Source organism: Rhamphochromis longiceps, unplaced genomic scaffold (genome assembly GCF_057381845.1).
Source record: "Rhamphochromis longiceps isolate RC_006_pf unplaced genomic scaffold, R_longiceps_female_GT1.1 unmapped_scaffold_4, whole genome shotgun sequence".
Taxonomy (NCBI): Eukaryota; Metazoa; Chordata; class Actinopteri; order Cichliformes; family Cichlidae; genus Rhamphochromis; species Rhamphochromis longiceps.
In genome coordinates this window covers 1,842,873-1,862,252 of record NW_028187224.1, presented here as the reverse complement: position 1 = coordinate 1,862,252, position 19,380 = coordinate 1,842,873, and the positions used below count along the sequence as shown (strand labels likewise).

The window sequence follows — 19,380 nt, the reverse complement described above, 5'->3', positions numbered from 1 at the left end:
AGATAATGTAAACCCTTTCTGGCCACAATTTGCTTTATTATATGTAAATGTGGCATTTTTTTCATTAAACATTTAAGTCAAATGACCGATGCTTAAAGAGTGTCCTCTTGTTAGAGAAACACTCTGACTTTTCTTTTTTAAGGCAATCAGTTTGCATGGTTTTTAAAAGTAAAGAACACTTGTGTTTAATTAAATACAGATCACATTAGATCTAAGTAGTTTCACACGTTTATGACGATCATCAAAATTCCTCCATGTAGTTTAGAAAATACATTTGCAGGCATGTAACAAATCCAAACATTCGTCGTAGAATGACGTCCTTGCCCTCTCATTTTTCTTACAATGAATTCTGAGGTTTCACTTTCACATCTCAACAAACTGCAAGGTGACCATTTTTATTCATGGTATCTGATGCATGACCTCACCTTGTTGAGCAGATGGATCAGAGTTCAAACGCAGCTGAGAGAAAAGAGAAGGATCTTTGATCTGAAGATGCTTGATTGTTATCTTGCATGCTTTGTCTCCTTTTTTCCTCACTGTGTCGATCAAGCTGCGTGCCTTGTCTGCTCTGAGTGGGTTCCCCTCCAGTATCGATTCTTCCTCCAACTTATTTAAGATACCATCACTTACAAGGGCCTCAAGGAGCAGTTTAAGGATTTCTATTGTTACCCTCCAGACAAAGGCTGACCGTACCCTGGCAAGCTCCTCCTCTACAGGAAGAAGAAAGAGACATAAACATGCTTCTCAGTCGAAATCATGTGAAAAATACAGTGGAACCCCGACTTACGAATACCCCATTTAACAAAAAATTCAAGTTACGAAGGCAATGAACGGCAATATTTCTGCCCATGGTACGGCAAAATGCCGGTGTAACGAAATCCGCTGGCTCTGATTGGCTGAGCCTACAATGCCCACAAGGCCTTCCGAATCATGTGACAACCCCTTGGCTTCCGTACTCGTGCTTCGCTGTTCCACTTGAACGACATATTGTTGTTCTAGTTAGCAATTAGCCTATCGTTCAGCATCACCTCACTCAAAAGGTGCAATGGCTGTTTCGACTTAAGAAAATTTTCGACTTACGAAAGACCCTCGGGAACGGATTAATTTCGTAAGTCGGGGTTCCACTGTATTTTAACTTTGTTCAATTAACACTTCAACATCTCATCAACAAATACTAAATTTTAGGGTGTGTAGGGTTAAAATGATGCCAGCTTAAAATGAAACCGAAGAAAAAATTGAAACTGAAAAATAATGAAAAATATGAAAAACAAAATCTTGTCATTCATATCCTGCATTCCAGATTAAGTTTAAAATAAGAACGAGTGCAAGTACGAACGTGAGAATTATGTATATTGTAATAGGTATATTGTACCTAAATGATAGTATATTGTACAAACATGAAAAGTATATTGTTAGAACTATATCTAATATTGTTAGAACAATAGTATACTATAATAATAAACTTTTCACGTTATAATGTGACATAGCTCTATTTTTCTTTTGCCTGGGTGGCGGCTCTACGCTTCCGTACTACGCTTCTGTATCCAACACTTTTCAATGTGGCCTCACAAAATTATTATGACTACAACAACCATGAAAAGAGTTGGATGGACATTGCTACTCAATCACAGCTGCCTGGTCAATGTTTTTCATTAGTAATTTAGCAAAGTTGATGGTGTGTGTGTCTGTAAGACAGAGAGAGGGAGAGCGAGGGACAGATTTTGTATGATAAGCTTCATGTTATGAAGGCACAGTTTGAGCACTCGGGTCGCATCAGAGCATCAGGCCATATAGTGTGAGACCCTGCATCGTGACCTATGAACTTCTAACCTCTGCGATTTAATTGTACAGTTTGAGCAGGAGCTGAATAACGCGACTGAAAAAAAAAAATCGCACAGTGTTTGCCCAGCTTAATGCAGACTGTTTAAACTAAACAAGCTGCTGTTTCACATAATAAACCCTGTCAGCTGCAGTATTGTCTTCTGTTTTAACAGTTAAAGCAGTAGAGACGAGCTGTTTGCATGTGCGTGGAACTCTAGCGTCATTAACCATGCTAGCTGTTAGCTTATAGCTCACGCTAGCTAACCAGCGAGCAGTTAAAAGGACAGCTGAAGCTGCACAAAATACCCACAAACTTATCTCACTACAATGTAGCGCCGAAAATATGACTCGCAGCTCAAGCTCGACACAGCGTCTGTAACATAAGACTGACATCCAGCTAACCACAGCTAAAAGATATTTAGAGAAAACTTACAGTTTCCTCAGGTTACATGAACTGAGTTGTTTCACGCTGAAAAGTTGGTTTGTTTTGGCTCTCACTGAAGACATAGCTACTCTTTTGTGCTGCTTTTACCCAATGGTATCTTTTGCGAGTGTGGACGCGTCATCTGTTTGCTCCTTAAATGCTTTTCTTCTTTTATTGATTTTTATGCTGATTTTTTCCCTTTTTTCCGTATGAGCTTACCTGCGATAGCTTCTGGACACTTATAGATCATTAGGACTAAAGTGTTCTTAACAGAAACAGCAACATTTTTATAGTTACCTTATCCTCAGCGCTCCATGTGTCTGTGGCCTAGACACAGCTGAAGCCTGATTACAGTGTCTGGGCACCGAACAGCCCCAATAGCCTGGAAAGGTGCTAACCGCTAGGCTAACTAGCAACAAGATGCCTTCCCTATCCACAGATGACTACCACAGCCTCCTGCAGAAGATTGCAGTACTGGAGACAAAAATTCATCGCTTAGAAGTAAACGTGGAGGTAAATGGACTGTGTGGAAATGAAACAACCTTGCCTTTGATTCAAAACAATGGCGATGAGCAAGCTAGTACACAGCTAAGGAGCACAGATAACATGACCAAGAAAGTAGACTCTGTGCATTATTATAAATCCTCAAGTGATAATCCCCCCTTGGACTGTCTTGGTGCAAAACCAAGACATAAATCATGTCTCCTGGAAGGCGGAGGACGTATCACGGGCAGAGCACAGCGAGCTGAAATCTCTGAAACCGACTGGCCTTCACTTCCTATGAGACAGAGAAGCTCTTCTACCCCTGTATACGAGAGGAAACAGGACTGGACAACAGTGAATAGGAAGGTTAACAACAAACCTCCAAAACAACTGAATGTGAAACTGCACAACAGATTTGCTCCACTATCAAAGGACCCTGGATCTATATCGGACAAACATCCATCTAAAAGCAGCGAAGTAAGGTCTGAAAATCTGTTGAAAAGTAAAAGACCACAGGGAAAGCTAAAGGCTAGGCCTGAAACTCTGATTGTGGGTGACTCTGCCGTAAAGGATGTACAAAGGATGTGCGGTAAGAACACTAAAGTCCTCTGCTTTCCTAACGATATGGTCAACAACCTGAAGGAGAGAATTCTTCAAATTGCAGATGAATATCCAACTGTGACAAACATTGTTCTGCATACAGGGTCAAACGATGTGTCCAAACAACAGTCGGAGGTTCTGAAACGGGACTTTACTGGATTACTAAATACTGTAAACTCTCTGAATGCAGCTGTATTCATCAGTGGACCTGTACCGCCGGTCAGAGGAGGAGACGAGAGATTCAGCAGGTTGTTTACACTGAATAAATGGCTTATATCAGCATGTACTGACCACTTGGTGCATTTTATCAACAACTTTAATATTTTTTGGGAACGCAGGCATCTGTTTAAAGCAAATGGATTTAATTTTAACAAGTCAGGGGTGAAACTGTTCACCTCCAACTTGTTTTATTCCATACGTCATCCATATGTGCTTGGTGCCAAGGCTGAGATAAACGAGGAGTTATCTCATAAAGAGGAACAAACAGTACTCCAAGAACAGACAAAGCCCAGCAGAAACCTTGAGGAGGAGCTCCATCTGCCCCCACCCGGGAAGAGCCTCAGAAAGGAGAGACATCTGAGGCAAGAAGAGGGGTCCCTATTTGCCTCCAACTCTCTCAACAACACCAACGACCAGGACCAGGGACCACGATCTTCCCCAGTCCCCCAAACCCCTGACAGGCCATCACCCTCCTCCCCCTCCCTTTCTCCCTCCTCCCCACACCTGAAATTCACTGAGGAGATGATGGAGCGAGTCAATGCTGGGCTCAGATCTACCCCCCGGCCCAATCCCTTTTTGTCCCCCATAAACCCCCCACCAGAGCGGCCAAAGGTTCGCCATCGAGCCCCGCCCTCATCAGAGCAATCGAAGTCACATTGCCCAGCCTCGCCCCCCTTAGTTCCTCCTTACCACCTTCACGCTCTGTCTCCACAGTCTGATGTGTTTAGGGTCCGGGCTGCGAGGATTATGGCAGTGGTGACTTTTCCCAGGAGAAGCTGGGACCCTGTTTACTAGAAGGTTTTAAAATCTCTGTACTTTTAGGTGACAGAAGGAGACATGTGGCCTGGTCAAAACACAGAGAGGTGCACTCTAAAAGATCTTTAAACATAGTAAACATACCTTGTGTGCCACAGACTGCTCCCAAACACGAGGGGACAAGTAATACCTCTAAAACACTTAAGTTGGCTTTATTAAACGTTAGATCTTTAGCTGGGAAAACATTTTTAATTAATGATTTAATCACTGAGCACAGCCTTGATTTTATGTTTTTAACTGAAACTTGGTTGGACCAAAGTAACAGTGGAGCTGTTCTCATCGAGACGAGCCCTCCTAACTACAGTTTTATCAGTGAGGCCAGGGTGAGCAGGAGAGGAGGAGGGGTTGCTGTCTTATTTAATGAATCATTTCAATGTAAGCAGCTATCTCCTGGAAGTTTTCAGTCTTTTGAATATGTGGCTTTACAGCTGAAGGCCCCATCCAAAGTTGTGTTTCTTAATGTTTACAGGCCTCCCAAATACTGCACAGACTTTTTTAATGACCTCAGTGAACTGCTGTCTGTGATCTGTGTTGATTTCGACTGTGTAATTATTGTTGGGGATTTTAACATCCATGTGGACAACCCTCAGGACAAAGGGACTAAAGACCTGAGTAACACTCTGGGCAACTTTGGGCTGACTCAGCATGTAACAGAGGCCACACATAATAGAGGACACACTCTTGACCTACTGATCTCCAAGGGCCTGAGCATTTCAAAGGTTACTGTGTCTGATGTGGGCCTGTCTGATCATTACTGTGTTTTCTTTGAAAGTAAAATCTCAGCCCACACAAATATATCAACAACAGTGATCACAAAACGGTGTATAACTGAACACAGTAGTGCAATTTTTTACCAGGTCTTCCCATTAACACCTGACCTGTCCAGAGGGTCAGTCAATGAGCTCGTCAATAGCTTCAATGCTAACATGTTAAATGTAATGGACACTATTGCTCCCATTAAGGTGAAGGTTATCTCTGAAAGGAAAAAGTCTCCATGAAGAAACTCCACACTGGTGAAAAATGAAAAAAGAGAGTGTAGGAAAGCTGAGCAGGTTCACTATGACATCTATAAAGAGAAACTTCACAATTTTAATTTACAACTGAGGAGTGCAAGGAGGTCCTACTTCTCTGACATCATCACTAAAAACAGCCATAATGCTCGGGTCTTATTTTCTACAGTTGACAGGCTAACGAACCCTCCTGTGTCAGTGGCAGCTGAACTTCATTCGACCATGGCCTGCAATGACTTTGCCAAATTCTTCACAGAAAAAATCCAAAAAATTAGACAAGCAATTGGTACATCAACAGCAGATCCAGGATATGTACTGTGTCCACCAAAAAACTGTTTAAACACCATGAAACAGTTTCAACCTATTAACAGCAAAGACCTGGAGGACATCTTAGGTCAACTGAACTCCTCCTCCTGCTGTTTAGATGTCCTGCCAACAAGTTTTTTCAAAAAGGTCTCAAAGACTTTAGAGTCAGACCTGTTACAGATCGTCAACTTTTCTTTATTATCAGGTGTGTTTCCAGAATCACTAAAAACTGCTGTAATCAAACCTATACTGAAAAAGGACAATCTTGACAAGACACAAATGAACAACTACAGGCCGATCTCAAATCTCTCATTTTTAAGTAAGATCATTGAAAAAGCAGTTTCTCAACAGCTCAGTTACTTCTTAAAACAGAATAACTACTACGATGCCTTCCAGTCAGGTTTTAGACAGAACCACAGCACTGAAACCGCTCTGACCAAAGTGTTTAATGACATATGTCTGAATACAGACAGTGGAAAAATGTCAGTTTTAGTTTTACTGGATCTCAGTGCAGCATTTGATACAGTTGACCACAACATATTACTCAAACGACTGGAGAACTGGGCAGGTCTTTCAAGAACTGTACTAAACTGGTTCAAAACATACTTAGAAAACAGGAAATACTTTGTATCAATAGGTAACTTCACATCTGAGCAGACAAGTATCACATGTGGAGTTCCCCAAGGTTCCATCTTGGGACCCTTTCTGTTTAACATTTACATGCTCCCACTGGCACAGATTATAAAGAACAACAAAATAAACTGTCGTAGCTATGCAGATGACACACAAATATATATCACAATGTCACCAGGAGACCAAGGCCCCGTACAATTTTCTCCAGCTAAACAAAAACAAAACTGAGGTAATAGTCTTTGGCGCCAAAGAAAAACGATTACAGGTCACCAGAGAACTTCAATCTATACATCTAAAAACCACAAACCAGGCGAGAAATTTGGGTGTAGTGATGGATGCAGACCTAAACTTAGAAAAACACATTAAGACAATAACAAAGTCAGCTTACTATCACCTCAAGAATGTTTCAAGGATAAAAGATCTGATGTCTCAACAGGACCTGGAAAAACTAGTCCATGCATTCATCTTTAGTAGGCTTGACTACTGTAACAGCATCTTTACAGGTCTACCTAAAAAAAAATCAGTCAGACAACTACAGCTCATTCAGAACTCTGCTGCTCGAGTCCTCACTAAGACCAAAAAAGTGGACCACATCAGTCCAGCTCTGAGGTCTTTACACTGGCTGCCTGTCCGTCAGAGGATAGACTTTAAAGTTCTGATGCTGGTCTATAAAGCTCTGAATGGTTTAGGACCAAAATACATCAGTGACCTCCTGACCCAGTATGAACCTTCCAGATCCCTCAGGTCATCTGGATCCGGTCTTTTATCAGTTCCCAGAGTCAGAACCAGACACGGAGAAGCTGCATTCAGCTTTTATGCTCCTTATATCTGGAACAAACTCCCAGAAAGCCTCAGATCAGCTGAAACACAGTTTATTTAAATCCAGGTTGAAGACTCACCTGTTCTCAGCTGCATTTGAATAAAGCACCAAATCCACACTTTTAAGCATAAATTTCAAAACTTACATTAACTACTGATTTTATCTACTGTTCTGATTTTATCTGTTTTGATTTTATATACTGTTTTGTTTGTTTGTTTGTTTGTTTGCTTGTTTTAATCAATTTTAAATCATGCTTTTTATTTGTTTTTGTTTCTAATGTCTCTGTAAAGCACTTTGAATCACCTTGTTGTTGAATTGTGCTATACAAATAAATTTGCCTTGCCTTGCCTTGCCTTTAAGCGAAACATTCTTTGTATGTGAGGAAAATGCTGTTCATCCTCTTCAGCTCTAGCGTAGACAACTGGCTTTGCCATGTTTTCATGTGTGTCTTCTTTCCATGTGTCCGCTACTTTGAAACGCTTGGGCCGCTCTGCCCGCCACAGTTTCAAGCTGGTCATGTGACTGCATGGCCACATCTGATTGGTAAAAAAGTTACCGGAAACTCCACTGGCGGCATGTTATCTAATGTGTTAAACTAATTATTTTTTAAAAAGTAACGAGTCAAATTTTGGAAATGTAGCAGAGTAAAAGTACCGTTTCTTCTTCACAAATGTACTCAAGTAAAAGTAAAAAGTATCGTGCAAAAAGGGTACTTTAAAAGTAAATTTTTTTTCCAAAAACTTACTCAAGTAAATATAATGGAGTAAATGTAACTCGTTACTACCCACCTCTGCAGACGGGCAAGTATACAGGTATACTATGAACAAATATACATATATAAAGATGAAGCACTGTGAGGTAAACAGATCTACAGAGTGCTATGAAAATATCTACAGTAGTGGAAGCGTAGCTCTCTGAACAGACTATAACAGTGTAGGCACTATAACAGAGACTACACCATGTCAGTGTCCTAAAACTACAGCAGTAACCAACGTGGTGAATGTTGATAATGAAAGGATCATGGTCACTGGGAGGAGGAGTGTAGAAGGGTTAGGTGAGTGTGGATGGAAAGGCTCAGCGGGGACTGAGTTCAGTAGGGTGACAGCTGTGGGGAAGAAGCTGTTCCTAAACCTGCTGGTTTTAGTCTGAAGGCTCCTGTAGCGCCTCCTGGAGGGGAGGAGGAGCTGGAAGAGTTTATTGGCAGTATGAGAGGAGTCCGAGAATGATGCATACTCGGCTTAGAAATCTCTTTTTGAGCGTTGTGTGATGGAGAACTTTGCTTTGTGTAATGTTATAAATACTTGGATAATCCTCAGAGTCTCTGGACTTTTACTTAGAGATATTATATTCAGTCCTGTGGATAGTTATATATTTAAAAATATATGATCCTCTCTGGTTACTCTGGTATGAATGACTCTGAATCACTTAATGGTAAATAACACACTATTTGCAAATTTGCAAACTGTGAAAGAATTCCAGATGACAAGTCTGTAGTTCGACATACAAGTGACGACCTTTGACCTTCATCAGTTTTTATTTAATTGTGTCAGAGAAACTCAAACGTGCTCTTCATGCAGCTGAGTACATTCAGTGTTTAAAACGGAAGCTGTGCAGGTCTGAGATCAGCAGCTTTGTGAAACACCAAGCTGAGGTCCTGTTAATGCTGATATATAGTGACACAGTTACATTTCAATTTAATTCAATTTTATTCATATAGCGCCAAATCACAACAACAGTCACCTGAAGGTGCTTTATATTGTACAGTAGATCGTACAATAACAGATACAGAGAAAAACCCAACATTCATATGATACATGGGTGATTAATCCTTTTGACTTTGTTTTTATCAATAAAACAGCTGCAGCTTTCACTACAGCACATGTGGTGCTTTAACCTTTGTACTGTTTGCATCAGTTCATTCTGCAGTTAACATGTGAACATGTTGGATGATCTGTCTGCTGTCACTGGGTGGTGTTGAGGTCTGAATCTGAGGGCAGCTCCTGTAATCACAAAGAGAACAGAACCATCACAAACTGAAATATAAAGTTTATCTCAAATCTGAAATAGAGCTGATCCTTCTGTCCTCACACACCCAGGATCTGAAGTTCTTCTCTTACATTTCTTTAGTTCTTCAGCTCTGCTCACATACGAGCTGTTTATTTTTTAAAGCCGTATATACCAACAGATTTTCCAATATAATGTTAACCTTTGAGTTGTTGGTGCTTTGTGAATGTGAATCTGCATACATGAGCAGACGGAGCAGGTTTCAGTCCTGGTTCAGTCTGCTGCTGCACCGTGGTCACCAACATACAGAGGTATCATAACAAATATTAATGCTTTTTTCCCTCTCAAAGGATGTAAGCTGTACTGCACATGTAACTTTGTGAACTTACCTCAATAAGAATGATTCAGACTGTTTTATTTAACCTGAATATTTGAAACAAACTTAGTAAAAACAATACACAGAGTCAGTGCTAAAAATGTAATCCGAGGAAAAATGAAACACACATTTTAACTTAAGCTGCCAAGCAGAAGTATTTGGTTTGAGTACATAAATATTAGGCTTTGCTATTTAATCTGTAATTAATGATTAATGAGGGGTTACTGAAGTGCAAGCCTTTTTTAAAATATGTGTTAATATCCTTACAGATGTGGCAAAAGAGTGAAAACATGCTGCTGTTTGCACATATTGAATAATCAGCTCTGCACAGGAGCTGCAGCAGAGTGCAGCCTGTTGCTCTTACAGTGTAATACTCATAATAAAAGTACAGTAACTGTGGTTAGTTACTGACTGAGCAGCCCGGTGCGTTTCTGCTCATTTCGTTCACCTGCACGGGTTAGCTAAACAAACTTTACAAAACAAGTTTTGCCGATAGCCGAGTGCCCATCTTAGCTAGCTAGCTAAGGATGTTAGCTACAGATTAGCTTACAAACACCTTTCACTTACCAAAAATATTGTGGCGGCTCTCAGGTCCTTCTGTCAGGCAGACACTGAAGAACACCTGAGTCTGTCAGTTTGAAACAGTCGGTAAACGCTGGACCTCCTCTCAGCGTCCCCGCTCTATGTGCCGTTCAGAGAACGCAAGTTTCTTCATGACTGCGGCTGCTGCAGATATTAGGTCGTCCATGATTTCTACAGTCACTGGTCAGCAATATAATGTGCGCAAACATATGTGGCTCATATATGTGGCTCTGAAGCCCCGCCCCTCAAGCGCACCCTCAGATGCCGAAGCAGTGCCAACTAATTGAAGCTGAAAAAATAACTGTACGTGGAAAAAAACGATGTAAGTGTGAAAACCACATGAACAGTGAGTTTTTTCTTTAAATTTCTATATTTATGTTTTTTCACTATCATTTCACTTTCAATACATTTGTTTCAGTTTCAATATTTCTTCAGTTTCATTTTAAGGTGGCATCGTTTTAACCTCATATGTGGGTTCAAAGTACAAAAAAGTCCAGTTGTTTCTCTGCCAAACTCCTTAGACTGGAAGTTCTCATGTTATATTAATGTCCCACAGAAAGATTAAGGCAAAGATTAGGACAGGTTACAACTCGTGAATTTTATGTACTTGTCACAGTTACAAAAAAGAATCTGCCTGAAGTCTATACATCCATACGTCTCATCATACAAAGCACTGATCTCCTACCTGCTGATGGAGCTGCTTTGGCTGGCTGTTCTTTAGGTTCTTCCATCATCTTGCTATTAAAAACACGAGAAGATGATTTTACCAAAAGAAACAGTGAACACAGTCTGGGTGTCACATCATATGAATTTGTGTCATGGTTTAGTGTACGGGCCACACACACTGAAACTGATCTGTGTGAAAGAACACATCGATGACATGTGAATGTAGTGATAACCTCATCATAATAGAGGTTTTTACTTTTTCACATATTTGTTCAGTATAATGATTAAATAATCTGACAATACAAACCTAAAATACTTTGTTCCCTGTCTGCGACTTTGTGCGTCTCTGCTGTTAGTGCTTAAAGGAAGTTTTAAACTTAAAATCCTTCCCCACATATGTGACTGTGGTCTCTGGGGCCATTATCCTGAAACACTGGGGCTCAGCCCTGAAAGCTTTGCTATCTTCACCTGATAACAGCAGCTGTTTAAAGTTATTGAGTTTGACAGGGAAGTGAATGTAAATGTGAGACACTGTGTGCTCACAGCTAAAGGCTGCAGTCAGCTGTGTCAGAGCGTCCAATGATCCTTTAATAAACACTCAGAGCTCCATGTTGATGAAGCTGTCATGTGTGAGCTTGTGAGGCTCCTTTAAACTGGCTCTGCTCTGTCAGATGCTTCACTGTCTCATCAATCTGCTGCACTCTTCATCTCCTCCTCTCTCTCTCTGCTGTACTGTTTGAAAAAACAAACAAATCAGCGTTAGCCAATCAAACTCTGTGCAGATGCTGCAGCTACAGCTGATATGTCATTCAGCTGTTCATCAATCAGCTTCTGCTGCTGTTTATTCGGCTCTTACTCTGAACACGTGCAGATCTAGGAAGATTTTCTTGGGGTGTCAAAATCAAAGCGTTTGTTTTTTCAAACACACATGGAGGTGTTTATATCACATATGGTTTAAATGATTCAAATGCAGTAAGTATACATGTTTCATATATCGTCTATAACTGAATTATGTTCTGTAGCCTACATAATGAAACACTTCAGTTGCATAAAACGTGAATTTTGATTTTACAGTGGGGCAAAAAAGTATTTAGTCAGCCACCGATTGTGCAAGTTCCCCCACCTAAAATGATGACAGAGGTCAGTAATTTGCACCAGAGGTACACTTCAACTGTGAGAGACAGAATGTGAAAAAAAAAAAAATCCATGAATTCACATGGTAGGATTTGTAAAGAATTTATTCGTAAATCAGGGTGGAAAATAAGTGTAAGTAAGGATCAGCAGAGTTGAGGTGTTGGAGGATTGGATGTTCCAAACACAGCTGCAGTCAGAGAAACAGATGCAGAGACAGACGAACATCATGTGCTGAAGATCAAACTCTGTACAGACACAGGAAACAGCAGCACCGACTGAGATGCTCTCAATGACCACGTTCCTATTAAACACAGTTAGCAAAAGAAAATGAAAAAGAGAGAAAAGCTTAAATAAATTGCTGATTCTTACAAATTTACTTTAATAAGCCCCACGCTCCCGTACCGGGGGCAAAAGACATGTGTGGTATCCACAGAAATCTCTGCTAAAGTCTGATAGAAAACATTTCTACAACCACCAAACACACGAAACAAGCAATGATTAAAAGAGTAGTTACATAAATGCCCAAAAGTCCATAAACAAACAAAACCAAACAGACTTCATGTAATCGGCTAAAGAAAGGCTAGTTAGCTCCCAGAGCTATCACCGATTCCAAACACCAAGTTTCACCGCACTCCGACTAAAACTCACTGAAATAGTTCCAAAAGAAGACCACAAAAACACACAGCGGCGCAAATGTGCTAAGACAGATTTCCTCCTTTTTGCCAGTACCTGATAGCATCGTGATTATCAGCAGCTACCACGGCTGCATCAGAGCCACATCCATCATCAACTGCCATTATAGAGACTGAAAATGTGACGTCAGTCCAGGGTAAAAGCGCAAAGGATTCTGGGAACGAGTGGCAAGCGGTACTAGTGCAAGCAGGCTTTCACATGAAAACAGTCACACAGCGATAAAAAGACACACAAAGAATGACAAGAAGCTGTTGTATTATTAAGTGCAATAGTCGCATGACAGCCACAGGAAGCCGACGGATAAAGAGATCGGTTTTTATCGGATTGCGTCGTGGAAGAGAAATTGTTTAAGCCATGTTTCCGAAGTAACAAAGAGCTGACAGATGGCCTGGTTTACATCTGTAATGCCAAAAAAATCCACCAGAAGGCGCTGTGAATGTAAACGGTTGGCTCTTCTTATACCTCTCCCAAACAGGAAGTCAGAAACAAAAAAAAAACATCCAACATATTTTCAGTGTTTTTGATTAAACTAAGATAGGAAGATATAATTTTGATATATGATAGTGTTAGAGGACTTACTAAACAGATGTATGTCACTTGACAGCATTAAGAAAGTGAAATTAAATATTTAATTTTTTTTTTTTAAAAAGTAGTCAGCCGAACAGTTGATTTGTCCCTTCATGGTGCTAATGCTAACATAACCTAAATGTTATTAATGTTGATTATTTGCTATAAAATCATTGTTTATCCATTGCTGTTGATAAATCAAATTAAGTGTTAATTTGATTAACATGATCCAGCTCTCCAAGACCACAGAATAAATGCTACACCTTAAGACCCCAATGACCAAAACCACAAGCAGATGTGCTTGATTTGCACTTTTTTTCTCTTTTTTTAAAAAAACAAAAATGATTTTGCACAGTAGCATTCAATCAGAAGTGGCCTGAATGTGAGTATTTTGTGCTGTATCACATTTTTCACATTTGCAGATGAAAAAACTATGTATTTTGTTGTTTGATATTATACTGTCCTTTGATGGAATGAAAACAGCAATGTTCACTGGCATGCTGCTAGAAATAAATGCCCTGGATAGGTTTTGTTATTCATTTAATTTTAATTCGGCACTTTATTTAATTTTTTTCAACTGTATTATCTAATGTACTTGTATTTGCATGACACTCAACCGTTTGGTACAGATCAATATTTTAAAAACTACAGGGTCTATTGAAAAAAATGATTGTGGTTATTACTCACCCAACTCAATAAGGAATGCAAAAAAGAAAATTACATTGCTTTTTTTCTTGGCGAGGACCTCAAAGGGCTAAGAAACCTGGCCTTGATCACAACGTTTTAGCTACTCATAGGCCTATTTCCAAGCTGCCTTTAGTTTCCAAGGTTTTAGAGAAAATTGTTTTTAGTCAACTGAAAGATGACTAGATGATAACGGCATCCTTGAGGTTTTTCAGTCAGGTTTTAAAACCCTTCCTAGCAATGAATCTGCATTATTAAGGGTTTTTAATGACATCCTTCTGGCATGTGATTCTGGTAACCATGTTGTTCTTGTCTTGCTTGACCTAACTGCTGCTTTTGACACTGAAGACCACAATACTCTAATTCCTCAATTAAGTGATGTGGTGGGTATTGGTGGCCAGTGTTGGGGAGTAACAGAATACATGTACCGCCGTTACGTATTTAAAATACAAAATATGAGTAACTATATTCCGTTACAGTTACCATTTAAAAAGGGAGTATTCAGAATACAGTTACTTTGTTGAAATAAATGGATTACACTGCGGTACTTTCCTGTTTCATATTGTCGCGGGTCAGGACTGTTTGGGTTTTGTTTGACAGCTACGTTCTGTTGTTCCAGGCGGCAGCGTTACGGTTGCCATGGTTACAGGGTGATGCTGAGAGAGCGCCTTTTTGTTGTTGTTGTTGTTGTGCTAAGCTAACAGGCAGAATGCTACAGGTATAGCTCTAAAGAATGTAGCATCATGGGCAGTGTAGTCCGTGCTGCAGGGAGAATGGACTGCCATACCCGTTATGTGTCTGTGAGCGCGAGGAGGGAGAAAAAGGAAAAGTACGAGTTGTCATTGAGCAAAAACGGGAGCTGGAAGCATGTAAATATAATAATAACCACTTCAGCCAAGAAGAGAGCCTGATGAGCCCAGCTGTAAGTAAGCTGTTAAGACTCGACTGTACACCGTGTTCGTGTTTTCCTCCGAAACAATAAGTTCCGTTGGAGCAGCCTTTCAACGCCTCTCTGTCTCTCGCTAGCAAAGTTGACCCAGACAACAAAGTAAAGCTCGTTTTCAGCTACGAGCCGACACGAACCCGACGTATTAGCCAGAGGTCCCTTTACTACGGTTTGGAGCCGCAGACCTTCAGTAATATTAATAAATCACAGCAATAGTACATTCATGTGTTAGGAGGTGGTGGGTAGGTGTATTGTTGTTGTTTGGGTTTTGTTTTCCTTTTTGGCATAGGTAGGTGAGGCGGGGCTTGATGGCATTCCGGCACACCTGCGGCACATCGGACGTCATCAGTGAGCGGTTTTATAGAGCCGAGTCACGGACGTCTGGTGTCGGAGTATTGCTGCTGTCACAAGTGGTAACGTGTTAGTGCAAGCTGAATCTGCTGATTCCACGCTGTGGAGCTGCATGTTTTAAGGATCCACTTTTTGCCTGCTTCTCTTTTGTTTTAGCCTGTTCCGCTGCCTGCTCGCCTGCCTCGTTTTTGGTGTTGGCTACTGTGGATCCGCGACGGAGAGCTATGTTCCATCAGGCTGTGATCACTGCTGCAGCTGTAGTTTGTGTTTCAAGTAAGCTCTCCAACTCTCCCCGTCCACTTTTGTTTAACTTTCGGCTATCAACGGTACTCCGTAAACTCTGTTTTGTTCCTCGTTGTCAGGTAGCTCCGGTGCGTCATCTGCATACCTCGGCTTCGTCTCATCTCTTCGGTGTTACTCTCCTGGCACATTTTTATCTGTCACTGTATATAGCCCCCTTCCTTGTAAATATTCCCTATTCTGGTATATAAACTTGCATCACAACTATCCTGTGCCCGTGTGTGTTTCTGCCACTTAATCCATCCGTGTAAGATTACCTAACATCATGTAGTTGTAAACAGCATGATAATATGTTAAGTAATCAAAAGTATTCAGAATACGTTACTCTCATCGAGTAACGTAATGGAATACGTTACAGAATACATTTTGGGGCATGTATTCTGTAATCTGTAATGGAATACATTTTAAAACTAACCTTCCCAAAACTGTTGGTGGCACTGCACTCAATTGGTTAGGTTTATTTGTCAGAACTTTCTCTGTCAGCCTTCTCGGTTCCAAATCATCTTCTGCTCCTCTGTCATGCGGCGTCCCACAGGGTTCAATTTTAGGGCCATTGCTCATTTTACTGTATTTATTGCCTCTGGGTTCCATCTTTAGAAGGCATGGGATCTCGTTTCATTGTTATGCCGATGACTGCCAAATTCATTTGCCACTGAAGCAGAAGGGTGTCATCTGCATAAAACCTCTCATGATATGCCTAGATGACATTAAAGCTTGGTTGGCTCTAAACTTTTTAAATTTTAATAAAAAGAAAACAAGTTGTTGGTGTTTGGACCCACTGGTCCCTGCGAGTCCTCTGTAGATTTGGGACTCCTGGAAGTTTATTTTAAACCTGTTGTTACTGATCTTGGTTTTAAGTTGGACGTGATTTGAAATTGGAGAACCAAATCAGAGCAGTGGTGAAGTCCAGTTTTCATCATTTAAGGCGACTGGCAAATCTTTTCTTTCACAGCAGCACCTTGAAACAGTGATCCATGCTTATATTTCTTCCCACCTGGACTGCAACGCACTTTATGTGGGGGTCAGTCAGTCATTGCTCTCACGTCTGCAGCTGGTTCAAAATGCTGCTGCACGACTCCTAACAGGAACTTGTAAAAGAGAGCATATAACCCCCGTGCTGGCCTACCTGCACTGGCTGCCTGTGTCTTTTAGAGTTCATTTTAAAATTCGTGCCGTTTGTCTTTAAATGCTTTCACAGTCTTGCCCCGCTGTAGCTCTCTGAGCTTCTTCATCTCCACACACCGTGTCAGTCTCAGGTCAGCTGACCAGCTGCTCCTGGAGGTACCGAGATCCAGGCAGATTTTATTTTTTCTTTATTTTATTTGGCTTTTATTTATACCTTATGTAATTTTATTGGGGGGGGGGGGGGGGGTTGGATTTCACAAGGAAGTCAAACAAAATGCAGTAATTTGCAAAACATGCTGCTAAACACAGCAGTACTACAAATTATTCCACCTGCTGAAAAGTGGATCTAATGTGGGCGGACTCACACTTAGCAAATAAACTTGTGATGTGAGAATGTAATCAAACTGTTGATCAGACGCAAAGTAATTTAAAGTTTATGATGCTATCGTCTAATGTTAGCTGACATGATGTTAGCTTGTAAACTTATGTTGTTGTCTGGGTCTCATGTCTGATCTGATGATAATAACTGTGACAACATAGAGATTAAATAAAGGACGTTGGTGGGACTTCTTATGTTAGAACTATAACTTCAGTTAAGGAGTGAGACGTAAGGTGACAAGGAGAATGAAGAGAATGAGAAAGAAGTAACTGGGAAGAGAAAATGAAAACACAAATTTGAAATGATCAAATTTGTGTTAACAGATGATGGTGATTTTAGAAATTCAAGTAATTTAAAGGTTTTATCCTATTTGTTGTTGTTTTTTTCATATTCTTCTATTTGCAAGAGGTTATTAATAAAACAGGTTCTCTTTCTGGTTTCTCTTTTTGGACGCACTCTCTACAGCTTATCACATCCAAAATGGCGGATGTCAAGTACAAAACCTCGACAGAAACAATCAGCAAGAATTTTAGCATCAGTCCAAAATAAAACTGTCCAACTACAGAGTTTTAAAATCCAACTAAACTATGAACAGAGATCTTTTACAAATAGGCTATTGATGAGATGACAGTGGTAACAAAAACGTACACATCCGCGCACACAGACAAAAAGGCGGGAGAGCGTTTAACGGTCGACCTCATGAGTCCGTTACCGTGAACTATGGAGCGGCACATTTGTGCTGGAACTGAGCTGCACACAGCTGATGTTAGCCAGGAAACATTACACACTGCTAACGTTACCTTCACATGGAGCTCCACACGGAGACGATCAGCGTCAGGCACAAACACCAAGTTCAGAAAAGAGGAACTTTGAGCAGGAAGGAAAGAGTCAGAGCGGCGTTTGAGGACACGTTTACAACCACGAACATCAGAATCTGTCTGTGCTGCATTCAAGTGCAAGTTGGAAACTCACTAATCTCTGTCATGTTGTCCAAAGATGATTTATTTCTGCTGGTTTTCTTGTTTGAAACACAAACATGTGTCAGCACTTTGTTGTTCTTCACCCTGCAGCATTTGAATATTTCAGGACTAAACTGATCATAAATTCATGATGTCATGACTGAAAGTGCAGACTGAGAGTGGATCACATGATGTTTGAGGTGTGTCATGTGACATGTTCAGTATTGTCACACATGTCTAGATTGTCCCTGATATCATAACTGCTCAAACACTGATGATTATATTTGAAGAATTATTCCTGATGGCAGCAAAGTTTGAATGGAGCTCTCTGTCTGTGCTGATTTGTCGCCCTCTGGAGGTCAAAGCACAAACTGCATGATGTCACTGTAACCACCACAGTGACAGGAAGTGTTTTTATGACTGAAACACTGAACGGCTGCTGTCTTATCATACATGAAGCGAGCAGCGTTCATACAACAGAGGGCAGGGCGCATGCTTGTGACATCACGAAACATGAAGTTGTCTTAAAGAGACACCACACTATTGCGACTGTTACACATGGAAACTTATAAGCATAACTTCTCTCCAACAAACGTGGAACAACAGGAAGATCCTTTATAAACACAAGTCATTTCTTCTTCTTTATATGGAGGAATTAACTGGAAACAAACTTGAAGGACAATTTAAAGGAGTTTCTTACAAAATACTACAGAACTTTAAAATTTAGAGACGAAGCCAAGAAGACACTGCAGAGGTTTCAGCCTGATGTGAACTGTTCTGCTTCTTTCTGTGAGTTACGCACTGAAACAATTTATCATCTATTTGATCAGGATATAAACAGCAGAATCAGAGTTATTTCTAACAGCAGTCTGTTTCATTATTGATCCAACAGCACAGATTTATCACTGATCTCTTAAACCTGATCACTTAACTCTTTCACACACAGTGGTCACTACAGTTACAGCTATTCAAAGGCTTGTATTTGTGTCAGTGTTGATGGTATACTTGCACATAAACCACTACACTGGACACTGATGTGTCCCTCCATACCCTGTCAAAACCTGTTGTCCACCTAACTGGACATGTAAAAAACACTCTTTGAAAAGTACACGTTTAAATGAAGTTCAAAAATCTTTTTTCATGCCTAAAGATGAATAAAAACACTTAAGAACAAAATCCTGATTGAGGTTGTCATAATTCATGCGTGAAAGGGTCACAACTAGAAAATAGACGGGACAGACGGGACTGAGGGATAGGAAAGGGAGAAAGAAAGATGAAGGAAAAGAAAAACAGAAGGGAAGAGGGACAGAGAGAAAGGAAACTTAAAAAGAGAAGAAGAAGAGAAAACAAGCAAAACTAACAGAGCAACATACTAAACACAACACCATCACGTTAATCTAGCTAAGTGTAAACAGCAGTAAATACTAAATATTGAATGCTGTTGTGTAGCAAGCAGGACCGACAGCGCACAATGTGCTTGGA

At 40.5% G+C, this 19,380-nt stretch overlaps 2 protein-coding genes across 2 annotated transcripts in view; both read right to left on the bottom strand.

Annotated features, from left to right (window-relative positions):
* LOC146640648 (protein NLRC3-like) overlaps positions 1–17,794 on the bottom strand; it is a 47,951-nt gene extending 30,157 nt beyond the window's left edge. Inside the window, exons 1-3 of the mRNA XM_085400041.1 lie at positions 17,740–17,794; positions 10,780–10,832; positions 426–710 (exon numbers count right to left, since the gene is read on the bottom strand). Coding sequence (XP_085256167.1) covers positions 426–710; positions 10,780–10,828 — 334 coding nt within the window. The 5' untranslated portion in view covers positions 10,829–10,832; positions 17,740–17,794. The remainder of the gene's footprint in view (positions 1–425; positions 711–10,779; positions 10,833–17,739) is intronic.
* The window catches only part of LOC146640647 (uncharacterized), a 126,267-nt gene extending 108,294 nt beyond the window's left edge, over positions 1–17,973 (bottom strand). Inside the window, exon 1 of the mRNA XM_085399917.1 lies at positions 17,782–17,973. The gene's annotated coding sequence lies outside the window, so the exon portion shown is untranslated. The remainder of the gene's footprint in view (positions 1–17,781) is intronic.
* Positions 17,974–19,380: the final 1,407 nt, after the last annotated feature.